Source organism: Rhinolophus sinicus, chromosome 13, assembly GCF_057876585.1.
Source record: "Rhinolophus sinicus isolate RSI-liver-muscle chromosome 13, RSI-T2T, whole genome shotgun sequence".
NCBI classification, from domain to species: domain Eukaryota; kingdom Metazoa; phylum Chordata; class Mammalia; order Chiroptera; family Rhinolophidae; genus Rhinolophus; species Rhinolophus sinicus.
The window spans coordinates 10,039,137-10,057,949 of NC_142513.1; the positions used below are offsets into that span (position 1 = coordinate 10,039,137).

Here is an 18,813-nt window from a genome sequence, read left to right on the forward strand (position 1 = left end):
TAAAGAGACTCACTTTAGATTCAAAGACACAAATAGGTTGAAACTAAAAGTATGGAAAAAGATATACATGCAAACAGTAACCAAAAGAACTAGAGTGATTGTACTAAGATCAGACAAAATACACTTAAACAAAAATCACTACTACAGGCAAAGACTATTTCATAATTGTCAAGAAAACATAAAAAATTATAAACACATGTGCATCTAATAACAGAGTCCCAAAATATGAAGCAATAAAAGATAGAATTGAAAGGGAGAAATAGATAGTTCAACATTATCCAGAACTGGCAAATTTATAAAGACAGAAAGTAGATTAGCGATTACAGAGACTGGTTGGAGAGGAAATGGGGAGTGACTGCTAACAAGTACCAGGCTTCTTTATGGGGCGATGAAACGTTCTGAAATTAGATAGTGGTGATGACTGCACAACTCTGAATATACTAAAAACGACTGAATTGTACATTTTAAGAGTAGATCTATGGTACGTAAATTAAAAATTAATTTAAAATTAAAAAAGGTACTAGCACACAGAGAGGTGTTGGGCAAACTTGCTATTGTCTACTATCTGCTAAGGCAGAGAAATAGGAAAAAAAAAAAAAGTGTTGGAAGAATAAGCATTTTGTTCCGTGAGCCGAAACCTAACTGAAAAAAGTGGGGGAAACCCATCAAAAGTACGTTGCAGATAATCTCTGTTAGAGAGAGGCGGAGAAGCAACAGAAACAAGGTAATCAAAGTGAGCTGATAAAGAGTTTAAATACCGAGAGGGTTGTTCAGAGAGCAATACAAATTATGTCAAAAATTTTATACTGCTATCATCTCAAAACTATCTATGTTTAATGCACTGTGATAGGTCATTAACTTAATGAATAGCAGTGTATGTGATTATTCAATGGTAATTTTCAGGAGTTTGCTGATTTTAAGAAAATTCACATTTTAAGCACTGGTACTTAATGGATGTCTTCAAATAAGAACACCTACATTTCTTCTGTATGTTTAGTTTCAAGTAAACAGAAATAATGGAAAGATTTTGAGGAAAAAGAACTTGTCAACACTCATGTTTTATATCCTAAACCCTTCTTGAAATTTTTAAAAAAAGAATTTCTACTAAGGAAACAAGGTAATTTAAAACATCGGCACAAGCAAAAACTCTTATTTCTGATATAGTTTGGTCACAATGTTATAGTTTTTTAAAAGGTCATGATGCAATTTAAGGTCAAAATTCAAATGAATTTTGTATTAGTAGTTGTGGATCATGTGTACCACTTTCAAACTTTCTTAATTTGAGTGATCTACAACTGACAACACTGAAAACAGTCAAACACATTAGGAATCATTCACATCCAGTAATGACCCAGGGGATGCCAAGCCGCTGGGGAGTCCAGCTTGACTGGAGAACAAAATCATTACCTGTCTACAGCCACGACCACACTCTGCGAACTGGTCTCGCCAACCGATTCCTGGAAGCTGGCCATCTGTCTCTTGTCCACTCCACCACTCACCAAATTACCTGAAACACAATGCGCAAAATCAACAGTGCTTCAAAAACAGCCATGTATTTAGAACAAAGCATCCTGTAGCATCAATATGCAGAGACAAGAGACATAAATGAGAATGACTGCAGGCGAAAACCCACTCGACTGATGAAAGAATAAAATTAAATTTGGGTTTTGGCACTTGGCTTTTAAAACACATTCTTACTATAAGCTCTCTTGCTTGTATCAACCATCTCCTTTCTTGATAGTCTTTTACATTTTTATAGTATTAAGTGCCTATATTAAGGAAAACAAATTAGAATGAACTGATACTAACCCAGAACTCCTAGAACATGTAATGGCTTACACCTGCTGAATGTTCGGTGTGCTTTGCAGGATTTCACTCCTGTTATCCTCACATGTGCCCTAAAAAGTAGGTGCTATGACAACAGCTCCCCATTTTCAGAGTCCATGCTTCTAACTGTTGTACTATACTATTCCAACCTGTATGTGGGACCTAGGAGGCTACTCTCTCCAATCGGGTGGCCTGGTTTGAAACCTACCTCTGCCACTTCCTTGCAGTATGACCTTGCTCAAGTCACTTCACCCCGTGCCTCACTTTCCTTATTTATAAAATGGGGATGATAACAGTACAAGGATTAAATGAGTTAAAAATACATAAACTGAGAGCTTAGAATGTGACCTGGCATGTTAGTTTGCCCTATTTACTATCATTACTGTGTTATACTACCGACAAGAGATTCTCTCAATCCAATGTATAGCCAGAAATAAATCTTTCATAAAGATATCGTTTAATAAAAGTCTCCCAAACGAACATGGAAGAGATGCTGACTCTACCTTTTAAAATCTAGAGCTACACTCACCCACTCCAATAGCACCTCCTAAAGCTGTAGCCTTTCTAAAGCAAATGGCACCCCTTCCCCAGTATAGTTATGTATCTAGAAAGAAGAGGAATGCACCCTGCTGATTTTGATAAAATGGGCATTTACTTGACTGTTTAATCACAATTAAGATTGCTGAAGCAGCATTTCCACTTCCACTAATAGACAGATTGTCAGCTGGCACAAAAGGAAGAGACGGTTTACGCAACAGTCCTGATGAGACCAGAAGTATTGCACTCCGGTTAACTTGAGAATCCATGACAGCTTGCTGTGGGGCCTGGTGTCTTACCCAGGCCAAGGCCCATGAACTCTTCTCCCGCCAGTGTGTGGCCCTTCAGGCTCCCCTCTCTTTCACGCCCAGACCCAGACAGGTAGCGGGTCTTCACCCCGGTTCCTATCAGCTGAGCGAGCTCCAGCTGGCTGATGCATTTCAAGATCTAACGGGAAAAAAAAAGCATGAAGAAACGAGTTCCCACTTCATACCCTAAAAAGGACGTAATCTTAAGTTAGTTATTAACGAGTTCTTTGAAACACACAACTTTGCAGGTGAGAATAAAATCTGAGGGTCTCAGCATGGCTGCCCTAGCCCCAGCGAGGCAACCCAGAGTGTGGGTCTGGATGACACACTTTACTTTCTTTTTTTAAAAACTATTAAAAAGGGAAAGAGAGAATGAGCAAAAAGAAAAGCTGGTACAATGGAATTATGCCATATAGCTGTTTAATTATGCAAGTTTAATAAGTGTTCAATGAAGAAAGTATTCACTAGAGCAGGGGATTCCACCCACCACGCCACTAAGTATGCCAACTAGTCTGACTTAGCCACCCCCACCTCCCTTCCACTCTACACACACCAGCCTCGCTGCTGGGGCTCCTTTAAGTTGACATGTCTAGTCATACCCCAGGGCCTTTGCACTTGCTGTTCCTTATACTTCGAACATGTTCCTTATGCTCTTCCCTGTGGCTCACAGCTCACACGTGTGTCCCTCAGAGACCTCCCTTGACCACCTTGAAATCACACTCCCTCCCCTGGCCACACTCTTTTTTTTCTTTTCCCTTAACTAAGAAAAGGCAATTACCAGGCTTTCAAAGAGACACACACCTCGTGCCAGGAATTCCCAAGGTAGTTGCCATCAGTGTGAGCCACTGTAATAAGCGTCTTTATGGTGTCAATGTTTTTCTGCTTCATTTCTGTGATGCTGGAGCTGGCCGTCAGCAGGGAGAAGCGAGCGAGAGCTTGCACGTAGGCATCGCGTTCCAGCTGTAACACAAGCCCAGGGCAAAACAGTGACGTCCCGCCCTTAGCATGATCTTCTCCTCGGTGGGGCTGGTGCACAGGGCTTCTCTGACACCTTCTGCACACGTATCAACAGGCTTTCTGCACATGAACACGCCTGGTGTCCTCTTGCTATTGGAACATCCCACAGAGGCTCCCTACACAACACATGTTGGAGAACTAGCCCTCTCCTTTCCAGCTGACCTCAAACTTATGTTCCTGTTCCACTCCCTTTGGAGGAAGTGGGGGAGGAATCTGTTGAACGCTAAAATTGTCACATAAATTCTAGTACCTGCAACAATCCTGCAAGGTAGGTTTATTTTCTCAAATTTACAAATGTCTTAGAAGTTAGCTGGGCCAGTGTCACATGGCTAGAGAAGTAGCAGAGCTAGGCACTGAAACCCAGATGGCCTGATGTCAAAACCTACGGTCTTGGTACAACACAAAATGTCTATTAAATAAATGGGAACAGATGATTGAGTTTTTCCAAAGAAATGGGTGCAAATTCTTACTGACTTAGAAAATGAATGGGCTTGACAATGCCCTGATTTCATGACAATCTGAAAACTGTATTTTATTTGCTTGAATTTTCCAAGATTCCAAAGGTTTACCGATCTAGGCATTTTGTATTGAACTATTGGTTTCCCCCAGACAAGACCTGGAAATAAGGAAAATTACAATACAAATTGATTTTAAAACGAAAAATAGTAATTTAAGCACCAGGGGCAGCCAAGTAATGCAGATCAAATCCAATCAAAGAAAGTTTATCAACCGTAAAACCTTTCAACAAAAGTTTTAATCCAAAGCTCCACCTTTTCCCCGTAATGAGGCTGTTGCCAGCATAAATCTGTGGGCTGCTTCTCAGTGGGCACAAGAAAGGAGCTGGCTGAGACTTTCTCTGGCTAATTGCTAGCTCACACCCACCTGCATTCCAAAGATGCATGCGATCCGGATTGCACACCGGATGCCTTCCAAGCACAGGGAGGCCACTTCGGTGTCATCGCAGTTTTGCAGTCCGATACTGTAGGCAGCCAACAGTGGCGTCCACACCAGCTACCAAGGAAGGAAGGTTTCAATAACGTCTAGAATTTCAGCGTGCAAAGAGCACTTAGAGGCCACACTGTTAAATTATGAGCACAACCAGGATGCCAAATTCACTGCTATTTTGAGTTCAATCAATAGACTGAAATATAAAATAGTTCCTCCTAAACTGTGGTCAAGGCTTACACTATAGATGTTCCATTTACTAAACGTACAGTTCAAAAGGAAGGATTGTAAATACGTGGCTAGTGTACCACCGCTAGGCCTACCTGTGTTCATGGCAGACATCACTAATCAATCAGAGATGTCTGCTGAGCCTATTCAGGGCTCAAGAATACTTTTTTATACAGTACAGCAGGCAGCCATTACCAATCAGAGGTTGGCATGCAAAATAAAATCTATAAGCAACTCATGTTCTATAAGCTGAGTTTATTAAAAGATTCCTAATTCAATTATTTAGACTTTACATTTCCTCCAATTTTTTAAGGAATTCCCTGAAAGGAAAAGCTCACAAAAATCTAGAATTGATCAATAGGATATTGACAGTTACTATAAAAACATCTTAGAGAAAAATGAATGCTGTATCTAGAATGAACATGTATCTTCTCCAGACATTTTAAAAATAGGGAGGCCTATTGTCATTTACTTCCACCTGTTCTCATTTGATAAACTAACCCTGAGGCCACTGCAGTGAGCTGTCACAATAAAACTGTCTCTTTTGCCAGAATAATCATTCAATCCCCCTAGCAGCCCTCACAGCAACCCTGTAGTTGTCCCCATTTTACAGATGATGAACAGAGAGAGGCTGAGTAACCTGACCAAGGTCACAGGGCTCCAACCCAGACATTCTGACTGCAGAGCCCACGCTCTGGGCGGGTGCTGGCACACCCCCAGCATCATCGAAGGGCTTTCTAGGAAGGACTTGCTGTACTTATTGTTCAGAAAGCAACACCCACACCTGGCCTTTCCTCTCCTCAATCTCTTCGCCATTAGGCACTTGCTGGTTAACCTCCAGCTGGTCAACTCCAGAAGCAGGCTTAGCCATGTCCCAAGTTCTCAGGATACTCACTTTGAACATTGGCCGGACGTGGTCCAAGTGAGTGGCGCTCGTAAACGGGGCTTTGGCATGGCTCACAGCCTCCATCAGAGCTTTGGCTGTTTTAGCCATTTGTTCCATCTCCACATTGTACAGCAGCCGTCGCTGCTTTTCACTAGCTACATCTACAGAGAAATAAGAGAAGAATAGCAGTTAACGCTCACTGAGTGTTTGCTGAGTGCCAGGTGCTGCTTCAAAAGATTTAAAATGATTAATGTACAAATCCAACCAACCACCTCATGAGTCTGTTACAAATATTATTACCATTTTACTGATGGGAAAAATGAGGCACAGAGTGGTTAAGTAACTTGCCCATGGTCATGCAGCGAATAAGTAGTAGAGCTGGGACTTGAGTGGCTTTAGAGCCTGTGCTCTAAACCGCTATACTCTGCTGCCTCTCGAACAAAGAAACTGAAAGCTCCACAGGGGCCTTAACTAACAGAATTCTAATCGAGGTCGGAACAACCACCATTGGTATTAAAGCAAAGTTTTAAGGAACATTTTTTGGGGAGTAATTTAGCTTTCAGATTATTTATTTTAAATTCTGTCTTGTAACTAATCCCAAATCTAGCAAGAAGATGGTGATGTGAGAGAACCAACATAATCACAATAATTAATTTAATCACATTTCTTATTCAGATGCAAATTAACCAACAGGGAGCCTAATCAAGCATTGGGATACACTTAAAAACTGTAATTAACAGAAATAATTTGCCATTAGACCTTACTCTGCTTAGTAGATTTGGTTGCGATCGTATGCTCTTTTGTTTCTTTCATTGCAATTTTCTTGCCTTCTATCTCTTCGTAGATGCTTGAGAGATATTCTTCTGGTAGATCTTTACTATCATTGATGCCCCGATTCATTTTAATATACTGCTCTTTTGTCATTTTGTTTTTTACCTGAAATTTTAAAAAATTAAAAAAAAATTTACAAAACATCCAATGGCCCAATTAAAGCTACTTATTTAGCTACTACAATATATAAATAATTAACATATTTTACCTGAGGGCTGTGCAAGTCGGTAGTTAGCATAATAATCGAATACGCTAGGACATACGCAGTGTCAGCACTAGCAAACAGAGTTTGCCTGGAAGAAAAGATTCCAGATGTCAGAACGTGCATGGCGATGAGGCTGGGATGGTCCAGTGCTAACGGACACACACTTCACTAAAAGCAGGCTGACTGTTCCATCTGATGCCAAACTAGTCAAGAGTTTTCATGCTTTCATCATCACTGATTGACAAGTAACGACCCAGAGCGTAGAAAAATCTAATTAAGAATATGTGTCAGCTTTAAACTTCTTTGAAGAAAGCAGTTTGAAGCCAGTTTTTAAAGAAGATCCCCACATAGCCTCCAGGGCCGGGGACTAGGCTGAGGCCCCCTCCCTGCCGGTGTCGACCCTGCAGTGCACGACCCTGCGAGTGACACCCAGCATACTCGGCACACTTAGTGCCTCACTTGGGTCCTGTTCCTGAGAGCGCCCACTATGTGCTAGGCACTGGGTAAAAGATGACTGAAACTGCTGTCCAGTTATCAGCTGTTTATAGTTTACATGACCCACTATACTATTTAACAGGAGAAACACCAAGGAAATATTTATGTATTCTAAGGAATATGCTGGTGAAGTCTGAGTTTTTTGTCTTAGGCAAGAAAATAAAGACAAAAGCCTGTGGATACACAGCCTCATAATATGTGAGGCTAAAACCAGAAAAACTGGTCTGTCCAAATCGCCCCCAATGGGAAAGGGAGAGATTCTGAAGAACACATGAAAGGTCTGCATTCTGATGTGAAATGTAATGAGGTCACATATTTACTGATTACGGGAAACAGACCAAGGTCTCCGGGTCCACATGGGAGATACAGGCAGACCTCAGACATATTGCAGGTTGGGTGCCAGACCACAACAAAGCAAACATTGCAATAAAGCAAGTCACATGAATTTTTTGGTTTCCGAGTGCATATAAAAGTTACATTTACACTATACTGTAATTTATTAGGTGTGCAATAGCGTTATGCCTAAATACACACACACACACACACACACACACACACACACATCCATCCAAATTAAAAATACTCCATTGCTAAAAAGCGTTATCTATCGTCTGACCTTCAGTGAGTCGTAACCTATTTGGGAGTGGAGGGCCTTGCCTTGATGTCGATGGCTGCTGATCGATCAGGGCGGTGGCTGCTGACGGCTGGGGTGGCTCTGACAATTTCTTAGCTAACCACCTGGTGCAAGACGCCTTGCTTTCGGCCTGTCTTGGCTTTTGAAGTGCTTTCCTCGATAAGCTTAATCATTTCTAGCTTTTGATTTAAAGTGAGAAATGTGCAACTTTCCCTTTCACTTGAACACTTAGAGGCCATTGTAGGGTTATTAATTGGCCTAATTTCAATATAGTTGTGTCTCAGGGAATAGGGAGACCCAAGGAGAGGGAGAAGGAGAGGGATGGGGGAACAGCCAGTTAGTGGAACAGTCAGAACACACACATTTATTGATTAAGTTCACTGTCTTGTATCGGTGCTGTTTGTGGTTCCCTCAAACAATTACAGTAGTAATGTCAAAGATCACTGATCACAGAACGCTGTAACAAATATAATAATAAAAAAGTTTGAAATATTGTAGATTAACAAAATGTGACACAGAAACCCTAAGTGAACAAGCGCTGTTGGAAAAATGGTATTTGCTCACAGACTTGCTCGACGCAGGGTTGCCACAAATCCTTAATTTGTAAAAAATGCCGTTCTCTGAAGTGCAATAAATGAGGTATGCCCGTATGTTTAAAGTAAATAATCTCTAATTATGTCTTCACAGCAAATTCTAGTGTCCATCTGGTTAAAATGACCAGAGGCTGCCTCTGCCGACCTCATGGGGACAGCTTGCCATGCGTGCCCGGGAGGATTGGGACCAATCCGTATGAGAACCAAGTTGACCTGAGAGGTAAAACTGTTATCAAAATGTTCCCATTGAACAATTCCACATCATGTCCACAGTATATTCAGACATTATTAACTTCATGTTCAGTGGAAAGAGCATGAGCTGTTGAGTTAGACAAACTCCTATTTAATCCTGGCTCTTCTGTTTAGTAGATGATTAATTATGGACAGATTGCTCAATCTCCCAGTCTGTTCCCTTATCTATAAACCAGGGCTACTACTCCAGGGCTTACCATTAATTAAATGAAATGCATGTAAAGCTCATGGCATGGCTGACACCCAGGAGGTGTTTAATAAAGGTTAGCTCTCTTTTCAATTTCCACTTTCTACAAAACACATGAACTACCAAAAAGGCCCCAAGATGGAATCATGTACTTGGGTGGGTTTTATTAGTTATAGAGCTATTTTTGTAACCTGCTCATTAGTATGTAATTAAAGAAAAATTAAAATCCTTGAGATCTCCCCCACATATTAAATCAGGGGGTTGTTCCTGATTAGGTAAGAGGTGCCCAAAGGCCTCCTCTCAACCCATAAAACTCTTTCATTATAATGAACAGCGTGGGCTCTCGCTGGGATCTTGGGCAAGCTACTTAGCTCTCAGGTCCTCAACCTCACTGTCTGTAGAAAGGGGACACAAATAGCTGCTTGGAGGCCTTACGTGAGATAATCCCTTAGCACAGTGCCTGGCACATGGGGAACAGAAACTTCAGCTGCTTGGCACAGATTTAGAAAGCTTAAACTCGACCCCCAACCACACTCAGTTTCGTGTTCTGATGCCAGCAAAAAGATGACATGGGAGGGACTTAAACACGATGCTCACCCCTGGTTACACTCTATGTATCTGGCGGCAAACTTCTCCATTAACCGATCTATCTTCTGGGCTTCTCCAGGTAGGCGGAAACCTTCTAGAAATGTCCTCAGGGCTGAGACAAACTCCTTCTCATGGAAGTCAAGTTGGTCCACGTAGGCATACATCACTTCCTTGTTGAACCTCGTGCTGTCTCCCAGAAAATCACCTACTTGGGTCTGAAACATACGTACTTACTCACATCTAGAAACTGTCAAATATGAACGCACAGCGAAAGACACTTCAGTCAAAGGGGGGAGGCAGAATGGCCCGGCTCTATACAACTGGAACAGGCTAACCTGCTAGGAAAGCAGGAGACTCCCTGAGCCTGTCCACTCACCCAACCACTCCAGGTTCAGTCTGTCCTGCCACACATGAAGGAAGCGGAGGAGGCACAAGACTTATAAACAGAGGAATGATGGGGCACGCTCAGGAGGGAGGTTAGTGGCAGGTGGGTAGCCACAGAACAGTTTCTAGCAGTCAAGGCACACTTCTAGCTCTGATACCGTCCCACTAAATACACAACCACCTGTCAGGAGGCTAGTTCATTCCCTACAAAGAGTTTCTTGCAACACTGGCCAAAGAGATGAGTAGGACTGCTGTAAGCAGGGGTGTGGGCAATATTGCACTCAGGGTCGGGCCATCTCTAGGTTAAAAGCCGGTAAGGTCTCAGAAGGGCCCGATCCCCAGTCTCACAGAATCGATGCCCGACCCCCAGTCTTACAGAATCAAGGCGCTCCTCCTGGTGCAGGAATTGGGCAATCTCTTCAACTGACGTTCCCAGCATGCCCTGCTCCTGGAGAAACTGGATCCCTCTCTTGGGTTTCTTGTTGAACCTGTTTCAAGAAGAGATGGCACACGGGTTGCTTATTTCAAAATTGAAAGGACAGAAACAGCTGGCATTTGAGGCAAGTCACAATAATACCATGATCATGTCATCATGTGTCAGCCAGGAAGGTCCTGTGCGTCTTGGTAGCTTTTCTGAATTCCACCTTCAATTTCTGACCTAGCTGTAGCCAAGTCTGCTGGTTGTCACCCAATAGCCACCCTCCCTTTCTCCAACACTAATGAAACCCTAGATGGTTAGCTGGGCACACAACTACCTGGAATAAAAACTACATTTTCCTGCCTCCCTTAAACAAAGTACATCCATGTGATATACCATGTTTCCCCCAAAATAGGACCTAGCCGGACCATCAGCTCTGATGCGTCTTTTGGAGCAAAACTTTGATGGCTGGTGCTCCAGTAGTCATCTTAAACCATGAAGCAACAATGAAGATAAAACTGTGCTAAGGATGGTGAAGCAGAAAGATAAAAGTAGCCTGGATCTCTGATGTCCGTAAGAGCTACTGTAACAGTCCAATTTTGTATTTCCTGTTAAAGGCAGGCAAACTTTCAACTACTGTATAAATTAAACTTGACATTTACCACGCCATGCATTGGAGAATGACATTCGTATATGAGCACAAACTGTGGCAAGGGCTGTGAAAGAAGGGCATGAATAGGGTGCAAGAGCAGAGAATAACTTGGGACCTGTTCAGACAGGATGGTTACAGAAGGCCTCTTTGAGGAAGACATGTTTTGCCACACTTGAAGGATGAAAAAGACCCAAGAGTATTCCAATCAGGGGGGCATGATAGCAAAACCAGCTTGAAGTGTTCGAAGAACTAAAATGCATCACGTGACTTAGGGTACTGGCAGGAGATGAAGTCACTGAGGGGGCCAGAGGCGGGATCAGGCTGTGATGAGAAAATGGCAAACTGGGATGGAGAGTTTTAAGACCTGATATAAGCATTTAAAAGATTACTTTAGCTGTTGTGGGGGAAGAGACTGAAGGGATGCAGGGGTGTGAGAGTGGAAATAAAGAGATCAGCACTTCAATCATTCAAAAGTTGGACAGGATATGAGATTGTGTGTATTTTTGTGTGTAAAAGACTATAAATGAAACATTAAGATTTACCAATGATTATAATGATAATGGTATGGTTATATGGGAGAATGTGCTTATGTTTCAAAGATGTAGGGCTGAAGTATTATGATAGCTACAAACTACTTTCACATGGTTCAGAAAAAAAACACACACACAGATAATACCAATATGGCAAATGTTAATTTTTCTGTATGTTGAAATTTTTCTTAATAGTTGTAAAAAAAAAATGTTACCAGTGGTAGTTTCTAGGTAGCAATTGTATGAGCAATTTTAACATTCTCACTTTATACTTTTCTGTATTTTTAAAATTGGTTTAATTTTTGTCATTAGAAACAAAAAAAAGAAGACCAGGTATCAGCCACGCAGAGCTACTAAATTTCTCTTTCTCTCCAGCACACACAACTCACTCACTCTGCCTGGCTCAATCAGGCTCAGCTGCAAGTGCCAGCGCTGGCCTTTCGTAACAGGCATTTCCCCCGGAGGAGTCAGTCCCAGGTTCCCCGAGAAGACGTGGCTTTGTCAGAGGCCCTGAGATTTTCAGCTAGAGTAGCAACCACACTCACAGCTCGATGCCATGTTCAATGATCTCCTTTTGTTGTTTGATGACCTCGAACTGCTCCGGATCATCCTGCACAGTTGTCTGCGTCCCCGAGGACACCGTGGACTCCATGGACGTCACGCTGCTCCGTCTCGCCATGTCAAGGCCTTTGCCATCCCCCATTTCCTGATCCGTGGGCCTCTCCTGACCTGCAATGATTATCAAGGCAAAGGAAACCGAATCAGCAGATGGGACCCAGACCCGGCTGAGCTCAGGTCTGGCTCTGCAATTCCCTTTCCCAGACCTACAACAATAGTTTGTATTGTCAGGATCACAAGCATGAAACCTTACTTAAAAACTCACTGTTTTGGAGAACTTGATAAGCTAATTCTAAAAGTCACATGAAAGTAGAAAAGGGCAAAACCAGTCAAGACACTTGTAGGTGCAAGTACAGCCGAATGCGTAGAACAGAATAGAAAGTTCAGAAACAGGCTTAGGCACACAGGAGAATCTGGTATAGCATAAAAGTGGTGCTGCAAATCAGTGAGGGATGGAGAGACTAGTGAAAAAATGTCAGAACGACTGGCTCTCCATTTGGAAATATGAAGTTCAAGCACAGCTCATACTATTCCCCTCCCCCAATTCCAGATGGATTAAAAAGCAGAACCTTTACACAACTACAGGCATTTAGCTAACTGAAGTGTTTCGCTAATTCTATGACAACTCTATACCAAGACAACTTTTCCCCACAGCCGGAAGTAACCTGCTGTGAGTGGAGGCAGCGGTGGCAGCAATGCTTTCTCACCGAGGCTAGTCTGGTGGTTGGGATTCACATACAGGTCTTTGCTCCACTCCACCATGCACTTGAGAATGGACACGAGGCACTCCAGGCCTTTTTTCCTCAGACTGAGCTCCTAAAGGACAAAAGAGGCACGGCACAGAGATTTAGCAGGTAAATTCAGTGCAGACATCTACAGGGCTCCTAGGGAATCCTGTGAGGATACGAGACGATCACTGATGTTCAGAGCATAAAACCCAAGGAAAAGTTTACAGGTGAGACAAGTATTAAGGGCTCATCGCAAAAACCCTGAAAATCTCTAAAGCTGTATCATTACAAACACTCTAGCAGTAAAAATACAGGATGTGTGCTTTTCTAAAATGAAGTGTTATCTGAATTTTTAAAAGGAAGTTTCCATTCATTGTTTGTATAATTTGAAAAAAACACGTAAAATATATATATTTTTTTTAATAAACAGGGTCTTAACCAATGATTCTGCGAAAAGACAAAAGGATCTTGTATTTTGCAGCAAATGACTGATCCTGGACCATTCTTATCCCCCCAAACACCCACAAATGCATTCTACTTTAAAGCTCACTCTACATTAAAAATACAGAATTTTTTAAAAGTAGCATTTCTTAAATAAAAAATTGAATGTGAATTGCAGGTAATCTAAAAAAAAAAAAAAAAGCAACTATTTTAAGCTCAAAACAGCATCTATGGTGGCACAGATCTCTCTGTAAATCTAGTGACAGTCTGGACCTTCTTCCAGGAAAAATGCCCTATACCAAAATTCTACACGTTAACTCCAGGCAGCTCACAGACCTCCTGGCCAGTTCATTCAGATACGTCAGGTTAAGGAGCTTAGTCTTTGTAGGCGCTCTAATAATGAGGCAGGCTAATAAGACACAGTCTCCTCTGCCTTTCCTGGAGGCCGGGAGCCTGTTTGCACAGGTGATCTTTGGCAAGGTGACTGAGCACAAACCTGCTTACAGGTCTCAGCTCAAACGTCATCTTCTCAGGGAGACTACCCTGATGACACTATTAAAAATGACAACACCCCCACCTCCAGCACGCCTTCTCTATCGTCCCTGCTTTATTCTTCTCTGCAGCGTACTTCTTCATGTCTGCTTGTGTCATAACTGTGTGCACGTATGTGCATGTGTTTGTGTTTTTTCACTGCTTGTATCCCCAGCAGCAAGGACAGTGCCTGGGACATGGTGGCACTTGATGTTTATCGAAATGAATGAACTTTAAATATACATGAGTGTTCTTAGTATTTTTACCTGCAGAGGTGTCATTCCCAGCTCGTGCCCACTTCTTCCCTGAGCGATTTTGGATAAGTCATTTACGAGGCGCTCAAAAATATTAGCAGCATTTAAATCACAGTCGTAGTTGACATAAATATCTACAACACACTGGGCATCTTGGAAAATAACACACAGACATTAGAAATTCTGATTGAACATCAATAGCAGTTATGTTTTCTTATTAAACGAGATTCCTTTGTCAAAAAATGCTCCAGGGAACTACCAACTCGGGAGGATACAGCTCACCCAAGAAATGATGTCGGAAGCACTACAGTAGCAAGCGGGGAGGCCCTCTCCAGGCCTCGCACACTGAAACCTCAGGCAGCTCATTCCACCTCTCCAGGCTCACTTGCCTCAACAACTGCCCGCTCCACCTCTTCAAGTTGTGTCACTCTTGTGAAATGACGTGTGAATGACAGGCAAGTGGGAAGCTCGCTGCACAGCCACACAATTGTATGGTGTAAGGCACATCCAAATTGACCTCAGGCCCCAGTCAAGGGCTGGCAGCACCCATACCTTGGACCCTGTGACTAACAGAGCACATTCAGCTCATAGGTGGGGTGCCAAGTGTCCCGGTTTTCCAGGACGTGCGACTTTCAATGCTAAAACCCAAATGTCCAGGGCAAACCAGACGGAGTTGGTCATCCTCTAAAGGAGGAGAGGTGGGCGGGACTAGTCGTTAGGTTAGCAGCAGCCTATCAGGTAATGATTTTCCCAGCACTTCGCTAAAACGCTAAAAGGAGGAGTTAAAGGTCTCCATCTGGACTTGGGAAAATGAAAGCATCTAGAGCGTTTCTGGGTATGGCAAAGGGATGAACGTCCTCGGGGTGGAAATACCTGCACAGATCCTTGTCAGAGTCTGAATGACCATCCACCGGTGCTCGAAAGAACTTGTTGATGTTTCTAAAATGTTCAGGAAAATCTCTTTGAAAAAGACCTATATGACGTGAAGACAAAGGAGGACACCAATTACTAGTTTAAATTAGGGCTCAAAACCCCAAAGGCTTTCGAGGACAGGAGATCCTAGGAGTGCAGGAGCCTGGGCAGAAGGAAAAGAGTGGGGCACATGCGCTGTGGAATCGCCTCAGAACCCTTGCTGTGTGGGAACAGCTGGTAGGGTAGGGACACCGTGAACAGTGAACTAGAGAACACGGGCCCTAGTCGGAGGGAGCAGCTGCTCCTGGGTAACTGCCAAGAGCTTCCATGTGGAAATGCAGGGCCAGTGTCGTGATTTTTGGAGAGAAACCAGAAATCTGGATTTTCATGTAGAATCTGATTTTTCAACTTGGCAACTAATTCAAGTTATTTCGAATAATTTACAAACTAAACAAACGTGGGGGTGGGGGGAGGGCTGAGCTTACCACACAAACCGTGTGATTTAAAGCTTTGGTTAGAATGAAAAGCATATAAGAACTGGGGGCAACAACATTTTATGACGAGGTATTCTTCTCTCACTCATGCAAAAAGTTCTTTGGGGTGGCAGCCAGTAGACTGTGTTAATGTGTTAAGTGGAGTTCCTGGTGACTCTGTCACCAGCAGTTAGCGCATCTGGCACAGACGGCATTGAAATTCAAAAGAAATCAATTTGGAGTCCGTACCTCTATCTGCATTTTCAAGTGCATCTTAAAGTTTGAGAGAAGAGTGAGAAAAATGGCCAGAGAGAGCTCAAAGACATCCGGCACTGAGGAGACGCCGTTCTTGGACAAGGCCACGCAGAGGTACTGCTTGATCGCATTGATAAACATCTCATGAGTCCGGAAGACCGGGCCAGCATTCTGCAGCACAGACAGCAGCAGCTGCAGGGAGACCACCTTGGAGCGCAGCTCGTGGGACCTGGCAAAGAAAACGAAAAACGACGGTGGGGCTGAAAGATAAGATTGAAAAAGCACGTCTCTAGAGCAGGCCTCGCTCCTCTCTCTACCAGTGTGAATGTTGCGAGGGGCCAACGAGTAGATTAGCAACAGCACCCAAATGTCAAGAGCACGAGGGCAGATGGCATGAGGTGGGTCCTCTTGGAACCTGCAGGCCCTGTGAGAACAACAGCTGCCAGCTCCTATTCGCCTCGTCTCTGCCCTCCATGAAGTAGGGAACACATACAGCAGGAGCAAAAGACACGTCAACTGGCCCTGGAGAGCGGGTCCTGCGACTAACCTGACAGAACAATTACGTCACACCATTCGTGGGAGACTGAGACATCTGTCCCACTCTGCCTTCAGACAATGGAGATGGCGCTCTTTATCCCCCTGCTTCAGGCCCCCACCCTGCTCACAGGGATGGTAAGAAACGGGAAATTTCCATAAGCCACTTCCCGAATGGTTATCGGATTCTCAACAGAAGAGTTGAGGGTTATAATTAATGACTAATAATGATGGTAATAATAGTGACTATAAAACTCTTACAAAGTGCAAGGCCCCAGGCTGGGGACATCACTGCATTATTTTACTTAATGGATCCTGTAAGGTGATTGCCCACATTCCCACGTTTCAGGTAACTCCTACAGCATGGAGCTGGTCTCAAGCGGAGGGACCAGGACTGAGCGCAGGTCCCTCGGCTCCAGAGCCTCCGCTTTGACTCCCCAGCACTGCCGTCCTGGTGGTAGTTCCCTCACTACAAAGAAAGATCTGGCTTCTCTGGGTTGAATCTGGGGCTTAAATCTGTATCCATGAAGCAGAGGGTCCCAACCAGAGCAGGGAACTGAGGTTTGCTCATCCTGCCCCGCCCCCATCAGTAGATTAAATAAATCTATTAGCAAAAAGAGGGTGCATGTTTAATGTAATCATTATTTTAGTATATAAACCACGGAAAGCATAACTGGGCAAAATCCTGGTTGGTGGGGACACAGAGACAATTCATTATGAAAGAATGAATATCCTCAACATATTATAAGTTCTTATAGTTCATTAAGGAAGTCTGGAAATCTTCCCCCCAAATGAAAAACAGGCAAAAAACCATGAGTTTGAAAAGCTGTATAACCATCCTGAGCAAATGCCTGCACTCACACCAACCAGGGACCAAGACACTGGGGCTCCTTGGAGTCCCAAGACCGCCCTGGATCATCCTGGCTATAGCTGGCCAGGAACTGCTGTCTGCTTACTTTGGATCTGGGGGGCCTTCACCAAGGGGTTTCATGGACAACTTGCAAAGGGAGCGAAACACAAGGAAGGCATCCTTCTGGAGAATGTGAGAGAACCTGGCGGCCACGTGATGTCCTTGTGCGTCTGATTCCTAAAATTAGGAAGAAATAAGAGAAAATCAAAGGGATAACTCTTTTCAAAAACAAGAAATTTAATTATATCACGGAAATGTAAATTCTTTACTTATTCAATGGGGAAGTGAGGGTTGTGGAAGAGGGGAGAACATGGCAAAATAGGAGCGATGGGGGAGTCAGTAAGGCAACTCCGAAACCTTGTTCCTCGTCCTTCAAAAAGTAGGTATGGAGAGTTTAAGATGATAAATAGGCAAACATTAAACCAAAGAAAAAGTAGAACAAATATAGGAAATTATTTATAGTAGCTTGGGCAAAAAGGTACTTCTAAGAATAGTTTTACAGGATACAAATGGGGAAAAAATGAGAGGTGTTTTAAAATAAACTTCGTTAAATAAGTAAGCTATGTTTAAAGATAAAAAATAAGTATTTGTAACATATGACAAGGATTAATCCTCAACATACAAAAATTCTTGTAAGGAAATAATGGAAGCCCTCCCCCCAAATGAAAAAGAGGCAAAACAACAACAACAACAACAAAAACCCCAAACTGAAAAAAACACCAATCAGCAATTCACCAAGAAATGCAAATGACAAATAAACCTAAATAACCTATAGCTAATCATGAAGGCAGGATCTTTCGCGTATCAGACCAGCAAAGACCTGAATGAATGCTACTGCCCGGTTTTAATGAGGGAATGGGAACACGAGAACTGACAGCCTACAGGTGGGCAGAGATTCAAGTATTACCTTCCCAGCAGGCTAATTTGAGGTTAAGGATCAGAAGCCTTAAAGCTTCCAACTCTTGACCCAGCAATACCACTTGCAGGGGCCTATCCTGAAGAAAGAATTAAGGCTGTGCACAAGATTTATCTATAAGGATGTTCATTACAGAACTTTTGTTTCCTGTGATAAAACTGAAATAACCTAAAAGCCTAGTAGGGAACTGGCTAAACAGATTCCAGTAATCCATAGGATTGAATTTGACATGGCCATTAAAAAAATGAGTTATATCTGCATGTACTGATGTGGAAAGATGTCCATGAGATAGCGCTGAACGAACAAAGCAAGTTAGCCTCGTATAGGACACGAGTCCCTTGTATGGATTTAAGTACACCCCCATGTGCATCCTTAACGGGGGTAAGATAAACCCAAGGGGGGGTGCTGCAGACTGAATGTTTGTGTCCCCCAAGATCGGTATGTTGAAACCTAACCCCCCAATGTGATGGTATTTGGAGGTGGGAGCTCTGGGAGGCGATTAAGTCATGAGGGTGGAGCCCTGATGAATGGGATTAGTGTTCTTATAAAAACAGGCCCTGAGAGCTCCCTCACCCCTTCTGTCACGTGAGCACACAGTGAAAAGACGTCTGTCTCCGAACCAGGAAGCTGACCCTCACCAGAAACCAAACTGTTGGTGCCTTGATGTTGGACTTCCAGCCTCCAGAAGTGTAATAAATGTCTGTTGTTTATAAGCCCCCCAGTC

General features: G+C 43.1%; 1 protein-coding gene across 1 annotated transcript in view; it reads right to left on the bottom strand.

The window, feature by feature from the left end:
• ARFGEF2 (ARF guanine nucleotide exchange factor 2) overlaps positions 1–18,813 on the bottom strand; it is a 79,410-nt gene that overhangs the window by 29,223 nt on the left and 31,374 nt on the right. The window contains exons 9-23 of the mRNA XM_019756154.3: positions 17,220–17,350; positions 15,724–15,958; positions 14,963–15,062; positions 14,102–14,241; positions 12,843–12,951; positions 12,063–12,246; positions 10,294–10,405; positions 9,543–9,748; positions 6,788–6,872; positions 6,513–6,684; positions 5,758–5,909; positions 4,572–4,700; positions 3,474–3,632; positions 2,664–2,811; positions 1,408–1,507 (exon numbers count right to left, since the gene is read on the bottom strand). Of these exons, the coding sequence (XP_019611713.2) occupies positions 1,408–1,507; positions 2,664–2,811; positions 3,474–3,632; positions 4,572–4,700; positions 5,758–5,909; positions 6,513–6,684; positions 6,788–6,872; positions 9,543–9,748; positions 10,294–10,405; positions 12,063–12,246; positions 12,843–12,951; positions 14,102–14,241; positions 14,963–15,062; positions 15,724–15,958; positions 17,220–17,350 (2,162 nt within the window). The remainder of the gene's footprint in view (positions 1–1,407; positions 1,508–2,663; positions 2,812–3,473; positions 3,633–4,571; positions 4,701–5,757; positions 5,910–6,512; positions 6,685–6,787; positions 6,873–9,542; positions 9,749–10,293; positions 10,406–12,062; positions 12,247–12,842; positions 12,952–14,101; positions 14,242–14,962; positions 15,063–15,723; positions 15,959–17,219; positions 17,351–18,813) is intronic.